The following is a 17,168-nucleotide window of genomic DNA, read 5'->3' on the forward strand; positions in this document are numbered from 1 at the left end:
GCACCCGGGGGCGCAGCCAGCCCAGGGAGCGCCCTGGGGGTCAGAGGACCGCGCCTTGGCGGGGTTCAGGGACAGCCTCGTGGGGGGCGGGGTCCACCTGGCCAGGGTGGGGCTCCTGAGTGCATCTGACAGTGAGCCTGTCCTCAGTCCAGGAATCATGTGATCTGGCAGGAGCGATGTAGTTTACTTGAAAAGATTATCTTATTTTGGGGTGAGATCTGAGGGGCAGTTCAAAAGAAAGCTGAAACTCTGACTCTCCCTGGAGTTCACTCTCTTCTTGCTCTTCTGCCCAGGGCAAGCAGAGCTGGTCTCCTGCCCCGGAGTTTCTCACTTGGGGTGCCCACCCTCAACAAGCCTCTGGAAAGTCTCCTTTCCCTCTCTGGACTCCAAGGTCATCTCTCAAGAGCCAGTGTAAAATGAGCGGGGCTGAGGGGGACCTAGGAAGAGACAGACAGGAGGAATCCCACTTCTTTGTTATTTTGGGAGGCCAGGGAACAGGGCCATAAACAACATCCTGAAGAGACTTAGGGACACCTGCACCCCTGCAGCCAATGTCGAGGTGTGGGGCAGGCTGGAAACTGCAAAAGGTAAGGGATGTAGGAAGCAAGCTAAGTCTAATTAATTCTAAGAGAATCTGCAAGTTCCATCCCTGGTACCCCCTGGGGGAGTAGAGGGGGGGATTCTGGCCCCTAAGAAATGAGAGTAAACCCGTCCTATCAAGGTCTAATGATGGGACAGCAGAGCCGCTAGAGGCAGGGAGGAATGGAGAAACATTTCCAGGACTCTGAGACCCTGTCTTACTGATCAGGGTTTGCTCTGCTGTCCTGAAAATTACAAACCCTTCCTCCACCCAGTATCCTCTTGGTGACTGACCAAGACAATCCTGGGGCCCACCATTGAGCAAGTGGACCATCTGCTGGCAGGGTGGAAAGTACCATCAAGTGGAATTTCAGGCCACTGATGCTGACCAAAACCCAGCTGTGCCTTGGTCTGTCATTGGCAGTGATTTCCTTTCCTCCCTGAATCCTAGCAAAATCTACCACTGAGTGAACATGGCACCTATGCAGCATGCCCCAGGCCAACCTGGGAGCCAGGGTGATGTCCAGTATCCAGAAGGGAACTCAAGGCACAGAAGGACACTGCTGGGCTCCTGTATGCTCTTCTCCCACTTTCCTCTGGGGACTCACTTTGGAGAGGACACCCTGGTGGCTACCTTGCTTTTTCCTCCAAGGAACAGCATCACAAAGGAGAGAGAAAGAGCTAGTAATGGGGTGCTTCCATTCCAAAATAAGGATGAGAAGATTCAGGGAAGCAAGAAACACCCTGGTAGGGTGGCAATGTCCACAGACTAGTCCATGAGCAAAGTATGCCCAGGTTTCCCAGGAAGGGATGGCTCAGAACTAGGGGATTGCTATTTGCAGCCTTGGTTATGGCAGTCAGTGTCACCAACCTTGGGACTCTTGAAGTGGTAGTCACATGTGGCTATTTTCAGAGCTAGTGTGGTCTTCAGTGACACGTGATCCACTGGCCCCACAAATCATTAGTGCAGCAGTATCTTCTGTGCTGGTTTTGGAAATCCTACAGGACACCAGAAGTGCTGATCTCAGAGGTTTGTAGAGGATCCCACATTTATAACAATGGCTCTTAGGTGATTGAGGACCCAGCAGGGCCTGGCAGCACCCTCAGTGGTGTCCTAGTAACTGTTTAGCCGCTGGCACTGGCAGAGAGAATGGACAGTTTCCCTGCTGGAAGCTCCCTGTTCTCTTGATCCTTGCCTTCCTCCATTCCATGCTCACCACTGAGCTTCCCCCATGCGTTTTTCTCAGAGAGTTTCTCTCTGTTTGGTAATCCAATTAAAGAGCTAAATTAGGACCTCTGCCCTACGCCCTGCTGTGACACCTGGGTTTTCTGTCAGTGGCCCCTGGAATATGAATTTACAGTGTATTTTGTTTCTAATGTGTTCCCAGGACTTTTCTTGGTGCCTAAATATTTGTTGAAAATAGCATAACATTTCACCCAGCATTACAGTCCACACTACGTTAAATCATTTCCTGTTGTGGTGAGCTCGGGTTTTCCACCACCACGAATAACCCTGAGACAAACATCCTCCTGTGCATCTCCACGTGAACTGAGCTATTCAGTTTCTACAGAATCCTGCTTTATCACTCACACTGTGTTTTCATAAATCTCTTTCTGATCAATTTCTTCAAACAGCCGTGTGTAGTTGGTTTCATTATTGTCATATGACCGAAAAGAAAGCTGGAGCTCAGACAGGTTTGGTGACTGGAAGAGTCAAGATCTGAACCCAAGCCTCCAGGAGATGGGAGTTGGCCAGTGACTGCGGAAAGCTCGTGAGTTTCAACACAACCTGACTTGTGCTGATACAGGTGGTATGTATTGCCTCCTACAGTTATTATAAGGATTCAATGAGTAAATATCTGTAAAGCACTTAGAGCAATGGTTGCTTGTAATTAACTCTATATTAATGGTTTGTGCAGAGACACATACCTGCTCTGCCCTGGATGGCTATGAATGGGATGGTGGGCTAATGCCTTAACCTCTCTGGGTCTCAGTTTTCTCATCTGTAAAACAGGGGAATAATTTCAACTTTATTGCAGAGAAATCTCATAAACTCAATACATGGTAACAACTTTTTCTTTCACCACTCGGGTCTCTTTGGAGTTCCAAACTTTTATATCTATGTTACAATTCAGTTTTTCCAAAGCCTCTTAGTCATTTTATCGGCCCAGCAATGATGACAAGATCTATAGATTTTTATATCTTCCGGTTAAGTATTCTAAACATTATAATGGCCACTAGAGAGCTTTCTGGGTGTGGGGAATCCCCCTCTCCAATCCATCTTTGGAGGGAGACTTCAACCAATTTCACTTTGGGGATCTGGAGGTGCGTAGCGCCATCTACTGGCCAAAGGTACACTTGACCGACAAAGCGCAGGCTGGCTTCTTGCGTCCTTGGTCTCTTTCTCCTCCAGTTAGCTGTTACCTACCTCTACTCTGAGCTAACCAAATTTTGGGAGGCCAGGGGAATGTGTGCAGCACAGGATGAGTCAGCAGTCGACACTTTCCCCACTTACTGGAGCCCTCAGTTTCTCCACTTGCAAAATAACAAGGTAGGATCAGGGTTTGCCTGGGCTTGTTCACTGAGGAGCTCCAAGCATTCAGCAGAAGCAGCAGCACTGTGAGGAAGGTGAGGGATTTTGTCTCCAGTTAAGGTCAAGCCTTGAAATAGAAAGCGAGGAGGGGGATCTAGAAGCAGGACGTAATTCAGGGTAGGGGGAGCAAAGTGCTTTGTGGGACATACCCCATGGACACCCTGTCTTGTCTTTGCCCATTGTCGCTGAAATCCTCATCTCAATTTCATTACCGTCAAACTGTCACTAAATGGGAGCATGCATCAAACACTGAGATGGGTGCTTTCTGTGTCATTTCATTAAATAGTAATTAATTCATTCTATCACCCAGTTACCCTTAAAATAGGCATTAAAGCTATTCACAACCAGGGAAGAAAAATCCTGGTTTAGAAAGGCCAAGAATTGGTTCACAATAATGTGGTCAGCACATGGGAAAGTGGGATTTGCACCAAGTCTGTCTTCAGAGCCCCTGAATTTCCCACTGCCCCAACTCCTACTCTCCGCTCCATTGCTACCTGTGCTGGGTAGTAAGTCTTATGCTCTGGGCCTTGGCTTCTCCTCCTGAAAGATGGGAATCAATACTTTCCCTACCTCCTTAGAAAGCTAGATTTTGCCTCTAGTTTCTTCAATTTGTCCTTTATGTCAACACCAGAGAGGAATCCCTAAAATACTAATTTAATCAAGAGCTCTAGTAGCCGGCTGACTGAGCAAGGATGCCTCATGTCTTCCTGATCCCAAGCTCCAACTCTTTGACCCTGCAGCTCTCCTTCCCTCGACACATCGTGCTGCGGAGGCATCATACTTTGTGTCCTTTCTCAGAAACCCTGTGGTTCTGTTAGTCAGGCATGTGTGCCTGCCCAGACAGCCACCTCTGTAGCCCTCACCTTTTCCTATTTCCAATCTATCCCTTAAGGCAAGATCCGCTGCCACCTCTTCAAGAAGCTTTGCCCTGCCTCTGTCTCACCGAACACTTATAAAAATACTTCATCTGTAGCCATTCATTCACTTCACTAAAATACTCAATTTCTATTTTAATGTACTTGTACATTAAATTTTACATACAACTCCATGATCCCCAAACCTCAAAAGGTGCATGGACCCTAATCAAATGCCCTGGAAATTCAATATCCCTCTCCTAACCTACTCCCCCCACCTGCCTCAGACCATGTACTGGAATGAGGACATGTCTCTTGAAGTCATCTTTTCTGGATCTTTTTTTTTTTTTTTGTAGCAGGAATCAAACTCAGAACCTTGCCCTGCCCTTCCAGGCAGGCATAGTGCCAGACTCACCCCTGGGCTACATAGGGAGAATTAAGCCCTGCAGGGACTCTGCCAAGGGAGCAGGCTTCGGCAGCAGTTTCCCTCCTCCAGAGCAAGACTCCAACAGCTACTACAAAAAGTATCCAAGAAAGAAAATGGAGAGGTTGGTACTATCTGCAATTATCCCTGCGTGGTGATCTGCAGGATACACTGCTAAGATTAAAAAACAAACAAACAAACAAAAAAAAACCAAAAAACTTACTGCAGAACTGTGTATCCAGAAAGGTCCCCAACATGAAAGGAGGGGCACGTGTAAATACACACGTATAGCTTACCTTTGTCAGAAAGAAATGGGTTAAAGCCTCTGCTGACCTCTTGCACAGCACAGTGACTACAGTAAAGAATAATATATTCTGTATATATTTCAAAATAGCTGAAGGAGAGAATTTTGAATGTCATGATCACAAAGGAATGATAAATATTGGAGGTGATGGTTATGTAGCCTAATTTGATTACTCCACAATGTATACATGTATCAAAACATCATGTCGTACCTTGTAAATATATACCATCATTATTTATCAGTTACCAAAGAAGTAAAATTTTCAAAAACAGCAGGGCGGAACACAGGAAGTGTTTTCTACATTCTATGTCATGACTTTGAAATCATATAAACTCTTTTTATAATCATTAAAAGAAAAGTTAAGTAAAAAAGCTAATAAACATTCCAACAATTAGCAAGATATTGGAGAAAATGAACCTCACTATTAAGCTGGTACACAATCAAATTAAGAAAAGAACTATGAGTGATTTAAAAACAATACATCAACTGTATCCCTAGCAGGATATCTCGTAAACAAATTTTTAATCTCAAAATAATTTAAAAACTACAACCAATTGTCTTATTGTTAGCAGTAAGTTCAAAATCAGATTTTGATATGAGAAAACAAAAAAACAGAAAAAAAGTTTTTGTAACTAGGAAAGGAAGGAGGGGGTGAATGGAGGGCAGGGGTATGGGGAAAAAATGAGAACCAAGACCTGTCATGTAAAGGTACAAGATCCCAATGATGAATGTAACTGTACTGTATACCTAAAAAGTACCAATAAACTCAATGAGAAAAAAAATCAGGTTTTGAAATTATTGTAAGTATGCACTATTGAAGGCCAAAAAAATAAAATAAAATGACTTCTTGGACAATCAGCAATTTTGCAAGCTAGTACTGGTCATTCCAATGGTTAAAGACCCTGCATCCTTCATAGCAGTGGACTGGATTGCTGTGCTCCCTCGTGTGGACATTCTCAATGCCTGGCTCACAGGGAGCCCAGGATGAGCATTTGTTGGATTGAAACAAACTGTAAGGATCAGGGCTTTCCAATTTCCAGTTCATAGCTCCTCCCACCTAAGTGGGCCCCTAAGTGCTGTCATTTTATTCCTCTGTTCTCTGCCAGGGCACAGACCTATGCTTTGCTTTCTTCACCTACCCAGACAAGATGTGGGGTTTGCCTGGGGACCCGGCCCTTCCTCTGCAGCACTTGGAGTTCAATCCAATTGTTCCTGTCTTTGTCAGTGGCCATTTATTTTCTACTCAGACTTTCCCATCTATTATTCACTCAGTTCTCTCCTCAAACTTATTTTGAAAGTCCTGTTTACAAATAAAGAAACAGACTCAACAAAGTTAAGTTTTGTGTCAAAGTCCCTCTGCTGGTAAATGATATAACTTAATCAAAACTTTATTGGATAGGTATAAGTTCAAATCTACAGTTAGCCATGCAGTCCTGAGAAAATCATTCTTTCATTTACTTATTCACTCAAGAACAATTTACTAGGTCTGGGGATTTGGCTCAGTGGTTCTGCCACCTGCCTTGCAAGAGCAAGGACCCGAGTTTGATCCCTGGTACCCAAAAAAGGCAAAAATAAATAAATTAAAAAGAACCATTTAATGACTGCATGAGGAAATTTGCTGATCCTAGAAATGGAGAGAGGAATACAGATCCTGTTAATCAAGGACAACTGAGGTTCCATCTCTCTATCTATAAAAAACCTTATATGCCTCTAATTCAGAAATTGAAATAAAGTATTATATGTAGTTTTTAATATATACAATTGGTATATTAGTGTGTATACTTAGAGATTGTTGCATAAATATACATACATGATGTGTGTACACAATGTGATAAAATTATGGTAAATATTTAAATTTTTAACATTTATTATAGTAAAAGACGTACTGTCATTCATCAAAATACCCCTCCTCACTTCAAACACTTCTTTCTGAAGCAGTTTTGGAAGTCCACTTCCAATAACGTCTTTAGTTGTGCTATTGTGGCTGTCTTAATGTCCTAGACTGACTCAAAATGTTTACCTTTCGAGGTCATTCCAACTTTGGTGAAGAGCCAGAAGCTGCACAGCGCTCGATCTGGGTAGTGAAGTGGACGAGGATACACAGTGATGTTTTTGTGAGCCTGCCTTCCCGTTAGATGGTGCTTGGCAGCAGTACTTACTGCATTTCTTTTTATCACATTTCGTATGTACCCTTATAAAAAAGGACTCAGGACTGCTTCAGAGAGTGGCAAGAATGATGAGATAAATGTGTTCAAAACAACTGTATCTTAGGAGGGTTAATGGTAATTTGTGTCTTTTGTTGTTTTTTATTTAAACATTCACTGTATATTTCAATCACTCCATATGTGTGTAGTATTTTAAATGTTATTAGTATCAAGATGACTGGTTTCACCAACAGGTCAGGCAGTTTTTCAAGATGCCCATGATACTTCCAGAGACGCATTGGGCAGGTTACCCAGAACACCTGGAAAAACACTTTTTCTAGAACTGTAATACCAGAGTGATGATTAAGCCTGGCCAGTGCTTCTCCCTGTGCTAAGCAATGAATGGTTATGCTCCAAGTGTGAGAGTAGGCTGGGACCATGACCTCTTCCATGGTCTGGGTGATAGATAGCTCCAATAAGTCCTGTCACAGTAAGACCCCTTGTAGGATGTAGACTTAGGTGATTTTAAACTCACAAGATTTCAAGGAAGGCTGGCATGGGATTCGTTTACCAGCTTGGGACTCTGGACAAGTTGCTTATTTCAGCTGGCTCATGTGAAAAATAAGTGTAATAATTACACTTATCTCTCAGGATTGTTGGGAAATTTAAATGAGGAAATGTATATGAAATGTTTAAAAGAGAACTTAAAACATAGTAAAATCGTTTCAAATACCCCTCCACAGAAAGTTTCTCCTCCCATGGCACAAGTCTTGGGGTTTCTCACTTTCCAGAAAGATGTGGTGCCTTCCAGGATACTCATCACAGGCAGGGATGCGCCGGGTGGAGGCTCCCAGTCCCCTGCCCTGGTAGTGCAAGATCTTCCCCTCTACAAGGCTTTGCTCCAAAGAGTCCAGCTGGGCGCATCTGGCTGGAGAGATTAAATTATTTTTGAATTCCTAACTGAATGTTCTTTTAATGGAAACTTAATGACAGGCATTGAAATAGATTTCCTCCATAACTCCTCCTCCCATCATGCCTCCCCATACACGCGGCTCTGCATTGCGCAGATCCTGATAACCTTTATTCCCTACCCCTGGACTTTTATCTCCCCAGTGACAAACAGCCCTTGCTGCACAGAAAGAGGAAATTCCAGTCATTGTTCTCAAACTTCTGGCTTCCAAAATAAAATGCTCTATCTCCCCTGTCAGGCTTTGATTGACACACACTTCCTGTAATGGCAGACGGCAACGGCCCAGGGGCGGGGCCATGGGTTCATTTGCATTCTTCCCATCAGAGCTTTAACGGTGCTAGAGGGGGGAAGAGTCCCCATGGCAGGCACAGAGGATCCTGTTGACCACTCATCTCTTGGACAGTGCATGTTTAAGGACATGTGCATTTAAGGACAGTGCATGTTCCACTGTGCCTGCAATCCACTTGGAAAGATTTTTCTTCAGGTCCACTGTCAAGATGAAAACATACTCTGATCACCTCACTTCTTCCATTTGGGTACTCAGACTCTTTTTCTTCTGCCCTTGTTAAAGACAGACTCCCAAATCTTCACTCTAAATATTGGCCCTTGAGCCAACCAAGGTCCAGAAAGGCTACACTGCTCTCCAAGTCAAAATCCCTATAAAAACAAAGTGGGCAATTCCTGGGGAAAAACTCCCAAGGAAAACTGTGAATACAATAATGCATTGAGGGATGCGGTTCTTTTAAGAGAATAAGAAAAAGAAAATTGCTTTTGAAATGAAAAATTAATAAATACAATATAACATACATATAAGTAATAATGCTACTGGTGTGATCAAGTCTTACTGGGAAAAAATGTTACTGCATGAGAATAAAAAGGCAACCATTAGCTTTGGCCTTCACATAGAGTTAAGTTGGCCTTCTGATGATTTCTGGTTCCCATCTGTTTTCTTTATTCACCAAGTTACTGTGCCCTTGTAATCCCTTCTCTCCAAATGCCCAGAGCTTCTTATGCTGCTTTTGGGTTCTCTTTAGAATTATCAAAAATTACCTTCCTCGGGTTTATTTCCTAAGGGATTTATTGGGTGTTCTTAATGGCTGCTAAAAGTTCAGTGGAAATGGGTGCTAAAAGGGAGACTTCAGTACAATCTGAGTACTTCGACTCTTATAAGGGATTATTCAGAAGCAGATAAACTTTCCATGGAATAATCTAGAAACAAATACCAATGAGAAATATTCCAGTCATTCAGCTCCTTTAACAATCAAAGAGACTTTTTTCTTCTGAGCACTGTCCTTCCATCCATCCCCAAGCCTGCTGCTAGGGACAGGGAACCAGAGGAATGAACTCAGGTGTGAAGGACCTTAGTCAATGTATGGTCCCTCTATTTTATAAAGGCATACAGGGCCATAAAACCTGTGATAATAGGCCAGCGGAGAATTCCAGCTTCTTCGGTATATGGTACCTATTTTTTTAGCTTTGTCAGCAGAGTGCATTCTTGTGTCAAAACACTTTCAGGCAAGGGTAATCTCCCACAGCAGCCAGTTGTGCCCCTGCTTTAGCCACTGACAAAGTATAAAACCCTAGACTCACCAGAGTTCCCACTGATCTGAGTCAGAAGGACAAGATTCTATGTATGGATCTGTGCAAACTCCAGTTCAAGCATGGAAACAGACAGACATGCATACCAGCACCTGCCAGTGGTTGATGCTGTATGTGCCAAGACTCACACAGGACAGCTTGATGGGATGTGTCTGTGGCCATGCTCACTTCCTGCAGGGAGTTGAGACAACAAATGCATCCTACCTGCCTGCTGCCTTCCCACCAGTTCTGCCCCTTGCAGGAGAAAGTCCACCGTAGCAAGAGTATTTTCCCCAGTTTCCCTGTCACATTTGATGCATCAAAACAGACACTAGTTTCAGAAATTTAATATTTCAACACATTGAATCATCTTGATTACCAAGCATCTTTGATTTCCATTTTTCCAGGATATATTCAAAATAATTCAGATGAGAAACAATATAATCCATTCACATTAAAACCTTCCCCTAAGGGGAAATCCTTCCATTAGATTGGTCCCTTTTAGGAAGATGTGGGGATGGCTTATAGAGACACAAAGGTCTCAAAATATCCTGCTTGTGAGGCCACATCTTATTGCTCTCCCCTCTTCACCTCTTCAGAAATACATTTAAGTGCAAACCCTAGGCAGAGAAACACAAGAAACTTTAACCATTAGTATGCCTTAGCCTTTCAGACTGACTGCGTTCTCAAAATCCTCACTGCTATTGGGAATGAGCAGGAAATACTCTTAACAGATCTGTAGATCCTTCACCCATCCAGTGAAGATTGAAACAAACATCACCAATGTTCTCAGCTCAAGCCTTCCCTTTGGCAAGATGTAGTTCATCAAGATTATGGAGTATAGCTCTAGCCTCTGTCTAAACGTACCACATGAAAACATTTGGGCCAAAGCCCAATGTGGGCTGTTGCATATGTGTAAGTCATAAAGTAAAGCATGTTTGTATCCTGCCTAGTCCCTGGACTGTGCTTTTCCTTCCTCTTTATGTAACATAAATGATCCAGACTCAGATGAAGGCTCTAATGGCCAGAACTTGAGAAGCTTAGCTCCTCAAGTTATTCATTGTGTAACAACCTCTTCTTATTGTCATTGGTTTATTAGCTCATCTCCTCCAACACAGAAGACAACTTTTCCGTTAATAAAATCAGTGTTAAAATAAAAATAACATTTTTCTTATCAGAATCAAAATGAAAATATAGTTGCTTCTTGGTCCCATTTAAAGCTCCTAACCCTTTCAAGGAGACTTAAAAAAAAAAAACTATCTCCTTTAGCCTGTCCATGAGACTCTTGGTGATTTCATCTGTTCTCATGAACACTGAATGACCGAAAATAATCATATTCAAAATTCCAGGTGAACACTTGTAGCTCTCATATGCAGTTTCATATAAATGCATTATGTGTGCTAACATACTAGTCTTGTAGAGTCATGTACCTTGTAGGGGTCATTGTGCTGGTAGACCTTGATGGCTCTTGTTTTTGTGTTTGTAACCCAAAACTGTTGATTGCTTCATAATGTAGAAGTCACTGGGTACCTAGAAAACTTTGTTTCATTCATGGTGAAAGCCACTGCTACATTTCGGTGTCATCTGTTTCATTGACTTCTGACAAGGCAAAGTTGGGGTTGTCATAACCTAGCTTTGTCCTGGTTCTAGCATCTTTCTCATTATAAAGACACATGGCACAGTGAGGGGTCTCAACTTGCACTGTCTTACCAAAGTTATGAAAGTCTACTCGGTATTTCCCTTCCTTGGTCTTGGAGACTATGGGAACAAAACGGTAGCCCCAAAGAACCTCTTCTGGAACATAAGACGTGCGGACTTGGCAGGTAGCACTGGTTGACTCCACTGTGCCATCTAAAAATACTACTAACTCAAAGTCTTGCTGGGAAAGTGTTTCTGCTGCCATGTGGAAAAAGGGACTATTGTGATCAATGATGTGGTAAATTGTCATTGGGGAGATGAAGAATAGATTTTCATTGCCAGCATCAACTACGAAGTTGATATTGGTCTGGTCCAAAATAATGGTTTCTCCTTCAGGAGTGACTGTGGTCTTCAGAAGTTTTCCATATATGTGACCTCCAATGAGGAGACTCTTCCTAAGATTAGCCACTCGGATCAGAAGACAGAGCTTCCCACCCCGCTTGCTAATCACTGCATTCTTGCTAAATGTAATGGTCTTGGCACATTTTTTGGGTCTTGAGATTTTGGCTAAAATGGCACCACACATGAAAGAATTGATGACAACTCCTAGAATAGACTGGAATATTAGTAGAAAAATGGCAGTGACACATTGTTCTGTCACACACCTGAATCCATATCCAATGGTCACTTGAGTTTCCAGAGAAAATAGAAAGGCTGAGGTCATGCCATTAATATTCTCCACACAGGGGGTATGATTGTCTGGAGGATGGAACTCTGGGAGGTCTTTGTGAACGTAGGCTACGACATACCATAGGAGGCCAAAGAGGAACCAACTCCCCAAGAAGGCTGAGATGAAAATGGTCATTTTGTATCTCCATTTGAGATCAAGCACAGTTGTCCAGATGTCCACAAAAAATATAAATCTTGACTGTACATACACGTTGCCAAATTCTATATTGCATCTTCCGTCTTTGGAGACCAGCCTTGCTCTCTGCCGAGAATGCCCAGAAAAGTGAGTGACAAACCATTTCCGAAGTTGTTTGAACATCCTTTCTGTGAACACCCTGATCTGAAAACACATAAGAGGAAAAACAAAAATAACCTGAGGTCTATAGCAGCAGAGAGCCTGGTGAGTAACATACAGACCTAACTACATACGAAGTGATCATTGGCTTATTGTCTACTTGGAAGCTATTTCCAATAGAAACTTTCTACAAGAAGGCTTAAATATAAAACTCACGACAAAGATAAAAATAGATACACATCAAGAGATCATATGCTCAGGTATCTCCTGATCTTACTCAGTGACACATCTTAAAAATATTTGATCATAATTAGTTTAAGAAATAATTATGGCCTATGCTTTTATTTGATATTATTCTTCAAACTACTCCCTTTTTTCTTTAATAAAGTAAGCCTTCTGATAAGCAATAACTTCTATGAAGTCATAAGCCTGAAACAATGTTTGTATTTTTGTGATATATAAAGATAAATAACTGAAAAAGAAACATTCATCAATATACTATCTAAATTATCTTGTATACTTACTTGTTGATAAAGGAAATTGACAATCAGAAAGTCAAATGATTTATCCTAAGTCAGATACCTAACCAGTGGCAGGATAGAACTGGAACATAAGGTTTCTTGCCTCCAGTCCAGGAAAACTTCTACCACACTGTGTCCCAGTTACCAAATTTTCCATTCTAGAGTCAGATTTCCCTACCACACATCATGATGAGTATAGAATTGATCAAATTTTTTTTTTTTTAAAGTGACTATTTGGAACAGAGTTCAGAACATACCAGACAATGTCAGAGGCTTTCTCTGTGTATCTGAAAACATGTTTCTATTGTCTCTTCATGATTTGCCAATGTTTCCAAAAGCAAATTATGAAGATTATTCTCGCACCTCTTCCTTGCTCCAGAGCTATCACACCATGTTTTCATTCATTCCTAGATCCCAGATGCTGGCATGATTTATTAGCACTTACTACTTACACCATAAATATAATATAATATAAGTGGAACAATTTGCTGAATGTTCAAAATACTGTTTGCTTAATGGTTTCTTACCAATGACATTTTTTGTGACTTCCATTTTACAACAAAAGAGTGAAGAGACTTTTCCCTAAACAATGAACAGTGGTGAAACTCAGAGCCCATAAACATTAGGCTACCTCTTCCCTGCATCAAAGAAAATCAAGGTGTGTCCACTGTGGTTTGCAATGTCTTCATGGTATTTTTCATTAAATGCAAATATGTTTTTAAAATAGATTTCAAAATCCCCCTCCCAAAACGTGTTTATTCATAAATACTAGGAAGCGAAACCAACTTAGTGATACATTTTAAACAAAAGTGATATTCCACAGTGTCTTGCTCAAGACCTTAACCCAGGTAAAAACACACAAAGCCAACCCAAGTAGAAGTGGTGAAAAAAAAAATCACAACTGTGGTGATTTGAAATGTAAAGGACAGATTCTAAAGATGCACACACAAAAAAGGTGCAACCAAGAGAGCAAACAGGAGTGCACACACTCAGGGGCCCTGCCCAACCCTCAGGAACATCAGATCTTCAAAGAGTGTTAGGGGGTGTCCCAGGGAGGCACACAGGCGAGAACAGTCTCCTTTCCCCAGCCCCACTCTGTGTCTGACACACAGGTCCTATAACCTGGCCTACGGCTCTGGACACTGACTCCATCTTCCATGTGCATGAAAGCTCATGGTATTTACCAGGCTCTTTACAGAGTGGGTATCAACTTAAATAATCAATTCTAAGACAACATTTATCAACAGAATCCACATTCTCTTTATCATACGCTTTAATTCAGAGATGGCTTCTAAACCACCACCCTTCTCCAGCCTCTCTGAGATTTGTTTTACTTTCAAAGATTATTTCTGTAAAATGAGGAAGTACCCCCTGATGTATTTCTTGGATAAGTTTGGGTTTCCATAACTACATTAATAATAAAACATCTGGCTGGCCTTATGACCAGATGAAACAAAAGCAATCTGCAGCCTGTAATGCTTTCCCCAGATTGTCTGCACTCACCAGCTTCCTAAACATATTCTGCCCCAAGGCATCCATGGCTAGGAAAAGCAAGGAAATGGTGGTGTTGGGAACTGGTCCAGACGCAGGTCTTTGAGACCCAGTCTAATTTATCTCAAGCTTCTGCCAGTGGACTGATGCTAATTTGTATTAGCTTGAAAACGCTTAATTCAATAGTGCAATTGTGTGGCTTAAACCAAAGCAAGCATTCTCAGACTAAGCCTGGGCTAGATTTATACATTTTTCAAAACCTCACATGGCTTAAATACCATCGTGCTAAGACATGACAAACCACTAGCTCAGATCCCTGGCCAGCAGGTGGGGGTTGGATTCCAGTACTACCCTCCTTTCCTTTGCCATGCTCTGAAGCTCTCTTGCCATTCCCCTAAGTCATGCCACATGACTTTTGGCCAGAAACAATTAGTCATCACCCATCTCCCAGCTTATTTTCCAAAACACACAGGGATGCTGAATTTTCTATGCGTTCACAAAGCTACAGGCAACTATACAAATATAGTCCAGGATGTGTTTTCAAGACGAAAGTAAGATCACACCAGAAAGAAACAAGATACCATGTTAATCTCTCTATATAAGTGTCACTATTATGCAAGAAAATGAGATTTAAAGGAAGCTTTATTATTGGATTTATTCAGGAAAAGCTGACATTTACTGAAGGTGCTTTTCACATGCACTGGATTAGCCAATGCTATTGATTCATTTGTTCACAGAGTGAGAAGAATTATCTGTGGACAATGCAAGGATATGGGATAAGTTCATTCACTAACCAAACCCATCACTCACAGGAAGACCTATTATTGCACATATCCTGCTTTGCTTAGATAATGGCATTTAATCTAACCATGGACACAGCCGATGTGTATTTTATAAACTATCCCATGGTTAGAGATTGTCCCTGGTGTCTGATTGTTATATAATGTGTTCAGTTTTTAGGTCCCATTCTACTGAAATCAGTAAATCTTAATAGCAAACAAAAAGCTACTCATTAACTAATATTTACCAAGGTATCCTTGGTGGCTTGGCAAAACAAGTGGATTATATTATGGCCACTTTTTCTTTACTGCTTCAGCATTCTTGTTCTATAAACAGCTTGTTCTCAGAAAATACTTTTTGTACATTCCTCAAACACTGAGTGTATGCAAATTCTGTAGGATTTCAATGACAAATAGAAGTCTTCCTGTTCTCAGCAAGCTCACAGTTGAATGGGAAAGTGAACTAAGCACATCGCTATATACAAGGCAATATGCTTAATATACTGTTGAAGAAAACACCTTTTCTACAAGATTCCCCTTTAGCAACAGATCTACCATCTGGGGAAACATTTCAGTGGCAGCGAGATCAACACATTTATGTATACATTAATTTATTTATCATTATTCAATACTGATGTGTTGACAATGCTGTGTATGTCAGCAGTTGTGCTAGACACCCTGGGGGCAATCGTGGACCAGATGGTCAGTCTTTGTCCTCATGCAGTTCCCGGTGCAGGTAGGAGTGGCAGTGTAGACAAACCCATAAACAATGAAATGCAGGGCTACACTGCCCACTGCCATAAGGTAAAAGAGTGGGAACACATGTATTGAGTGAGGGTAAAACAGGGACACCGAGGCCTGGGTCTGAAGCTACATTAGAGTCATAATAGTAGGTGTTCTACGGATATTTGCTAAATGATGATAAACAAATTAATCAGTATGTATATAAAGTAAGGAGTCTGCTGTCACTCGTGTTGGTTGGTGGCCTGTAGCTCCCCATGTAATGGAAATATTTCAGGACAGGGGCCAGGGATTTAGCTCAGTGGTTCTGTTGCCTGCCTTCTCTCAAGCACAAGGACCCGAGTTCAATCTCTGGTAAAAAAAAAAAAAAAAAAAATTTCAGGACAGACATTCTTGTGAGAGTAGCAGTAACTAACTACTCTGCATTTAGAGGTATGTGTGACCCCCACAAAGGTGACAGAAGAAAGCAAGCAAGGAAGAGCTGAAAGAAGTTCCAGTTAAACAAATAATAGTGGCTAAGGGACCCTGGTGACAACTTAGGCTGAAAAGGCAAGCAGGGGCCACATCACTCAGCACTGGTAACCATTTGCTATGTATTTGTTGCAGACCTACTGGAGAAACTATAGAACAGCAGGGGCAACTCATAATTCTAAATAAGGCCCATGTCTCTTTCATTTAAACACCCTTTAAATTCTTGAAAATAAAGAATACTTCTTCCTCAGTCCCCATCTGTAAAAATACACACATGCATTCGTACTTCAATCTCACTCCTCATTTTAAGTGAGATACCAAAAGTTTATGCTCATTGCTAAAATTGGAGATGCCTAAATAGCTTACTTTTTTAATAGGCATCCACCTCAGAACAATCCAGTCTGACCTGGGGACTGTGTAGGGCATTTACTCCACAGCCCTTTCCCAGCATGCTCAGCAGCCACTCCATCGGAGAGGAGGGTAAAAGGTGTGGCTTCTATTACTGCTGATTTAGAGTTGCATTACTAAAGCTATACTTCTCCATATGAGTAAAAAAGACATTCAATATTTTTGCCTTTTAGTTAAGCTGCTCACAAACAAAGTTAACTTCAGGATATTTCTGGGAGTAAAAAATTTTGTATTAGAGGTAAGAAATATTAGCTCTGGGGCCTGAAAGCGGATGTCAAAAATAATTTTCTCTAGCCCCTTGGCAACTGTGGTGCAGAAGACATTCAAGTTTCTGTGAACATTTACTACCTTGTTTCAGGCTAAGAGTCAACTGAATTACAAAACACTTCTCGAGGATCTCCCATAGCCATATACCCACCGGAATTATGGGGCTGGCTCTCTGCCTTCTGCACTAACATAACTGTATGAACTCTCTTGGTACTGAACATCTCCTAAGTACCAGGTACTATGCTAGAAAAGGAACAAAGTGTCAGTCCCTTTTCCCATATTGTTCTTGCAGAAGTCATCGACAATTGCATGTAGCAGATTTGCCTAAGAGGACTGAGAATAGGATGTAAAGGTAGCAAACAGAGGGGACCCACAGCACCCT

At 41.9% G+C, this 17,168-nt stretch overlaps 1 protein-coding gene across 4 annotated transcripts in view; it reads right to left on the reverse strand.

Annotated features, from left to right (window-relative positions):
* Window positions 1–9,719: 9,719 nt before the first annotated feature.
* The window catches only part of Kcnj1 (potassium inwardly rectifying channel subfamily J member 1), a 40,279-nt gene continuing 32,830 nt past the window's right edge, over window positions 9,720–17,168 (reverse strand). For all 4 annotated transcript variants that reach the window (XM_010616563.2, XM_010616562.2, XM_019206394.1 and 1 more), the window contains one exon: window positions 9,720–12,153. In XM_010616563.2, coding sequence (XP_010614865.1) covers window positions 11,014–12,153 — 1,140 coding nt within the window. In that variant the 3' untranslated portion in view covers window positions 9,720–11,013. The remainder of the gene's footprint in view (window positions 12,154–17,168) is intronic.

Source organism: Fukomys damarensis, unplaced genomic scaffold, assembly GCF_012274545.1.
Source record: "Fukomys damarensis isolate Sample0158 unplaced genomic scaffold, DMR_v1.0_HiC HiC_scaffold_16, whole genome shotgun sequence".
NCBI lineage: Eukaryota > Metazoa > Chordata > Mammalia > Rodentia > Bathyergidae > Fukomys > Fukomys damarensis.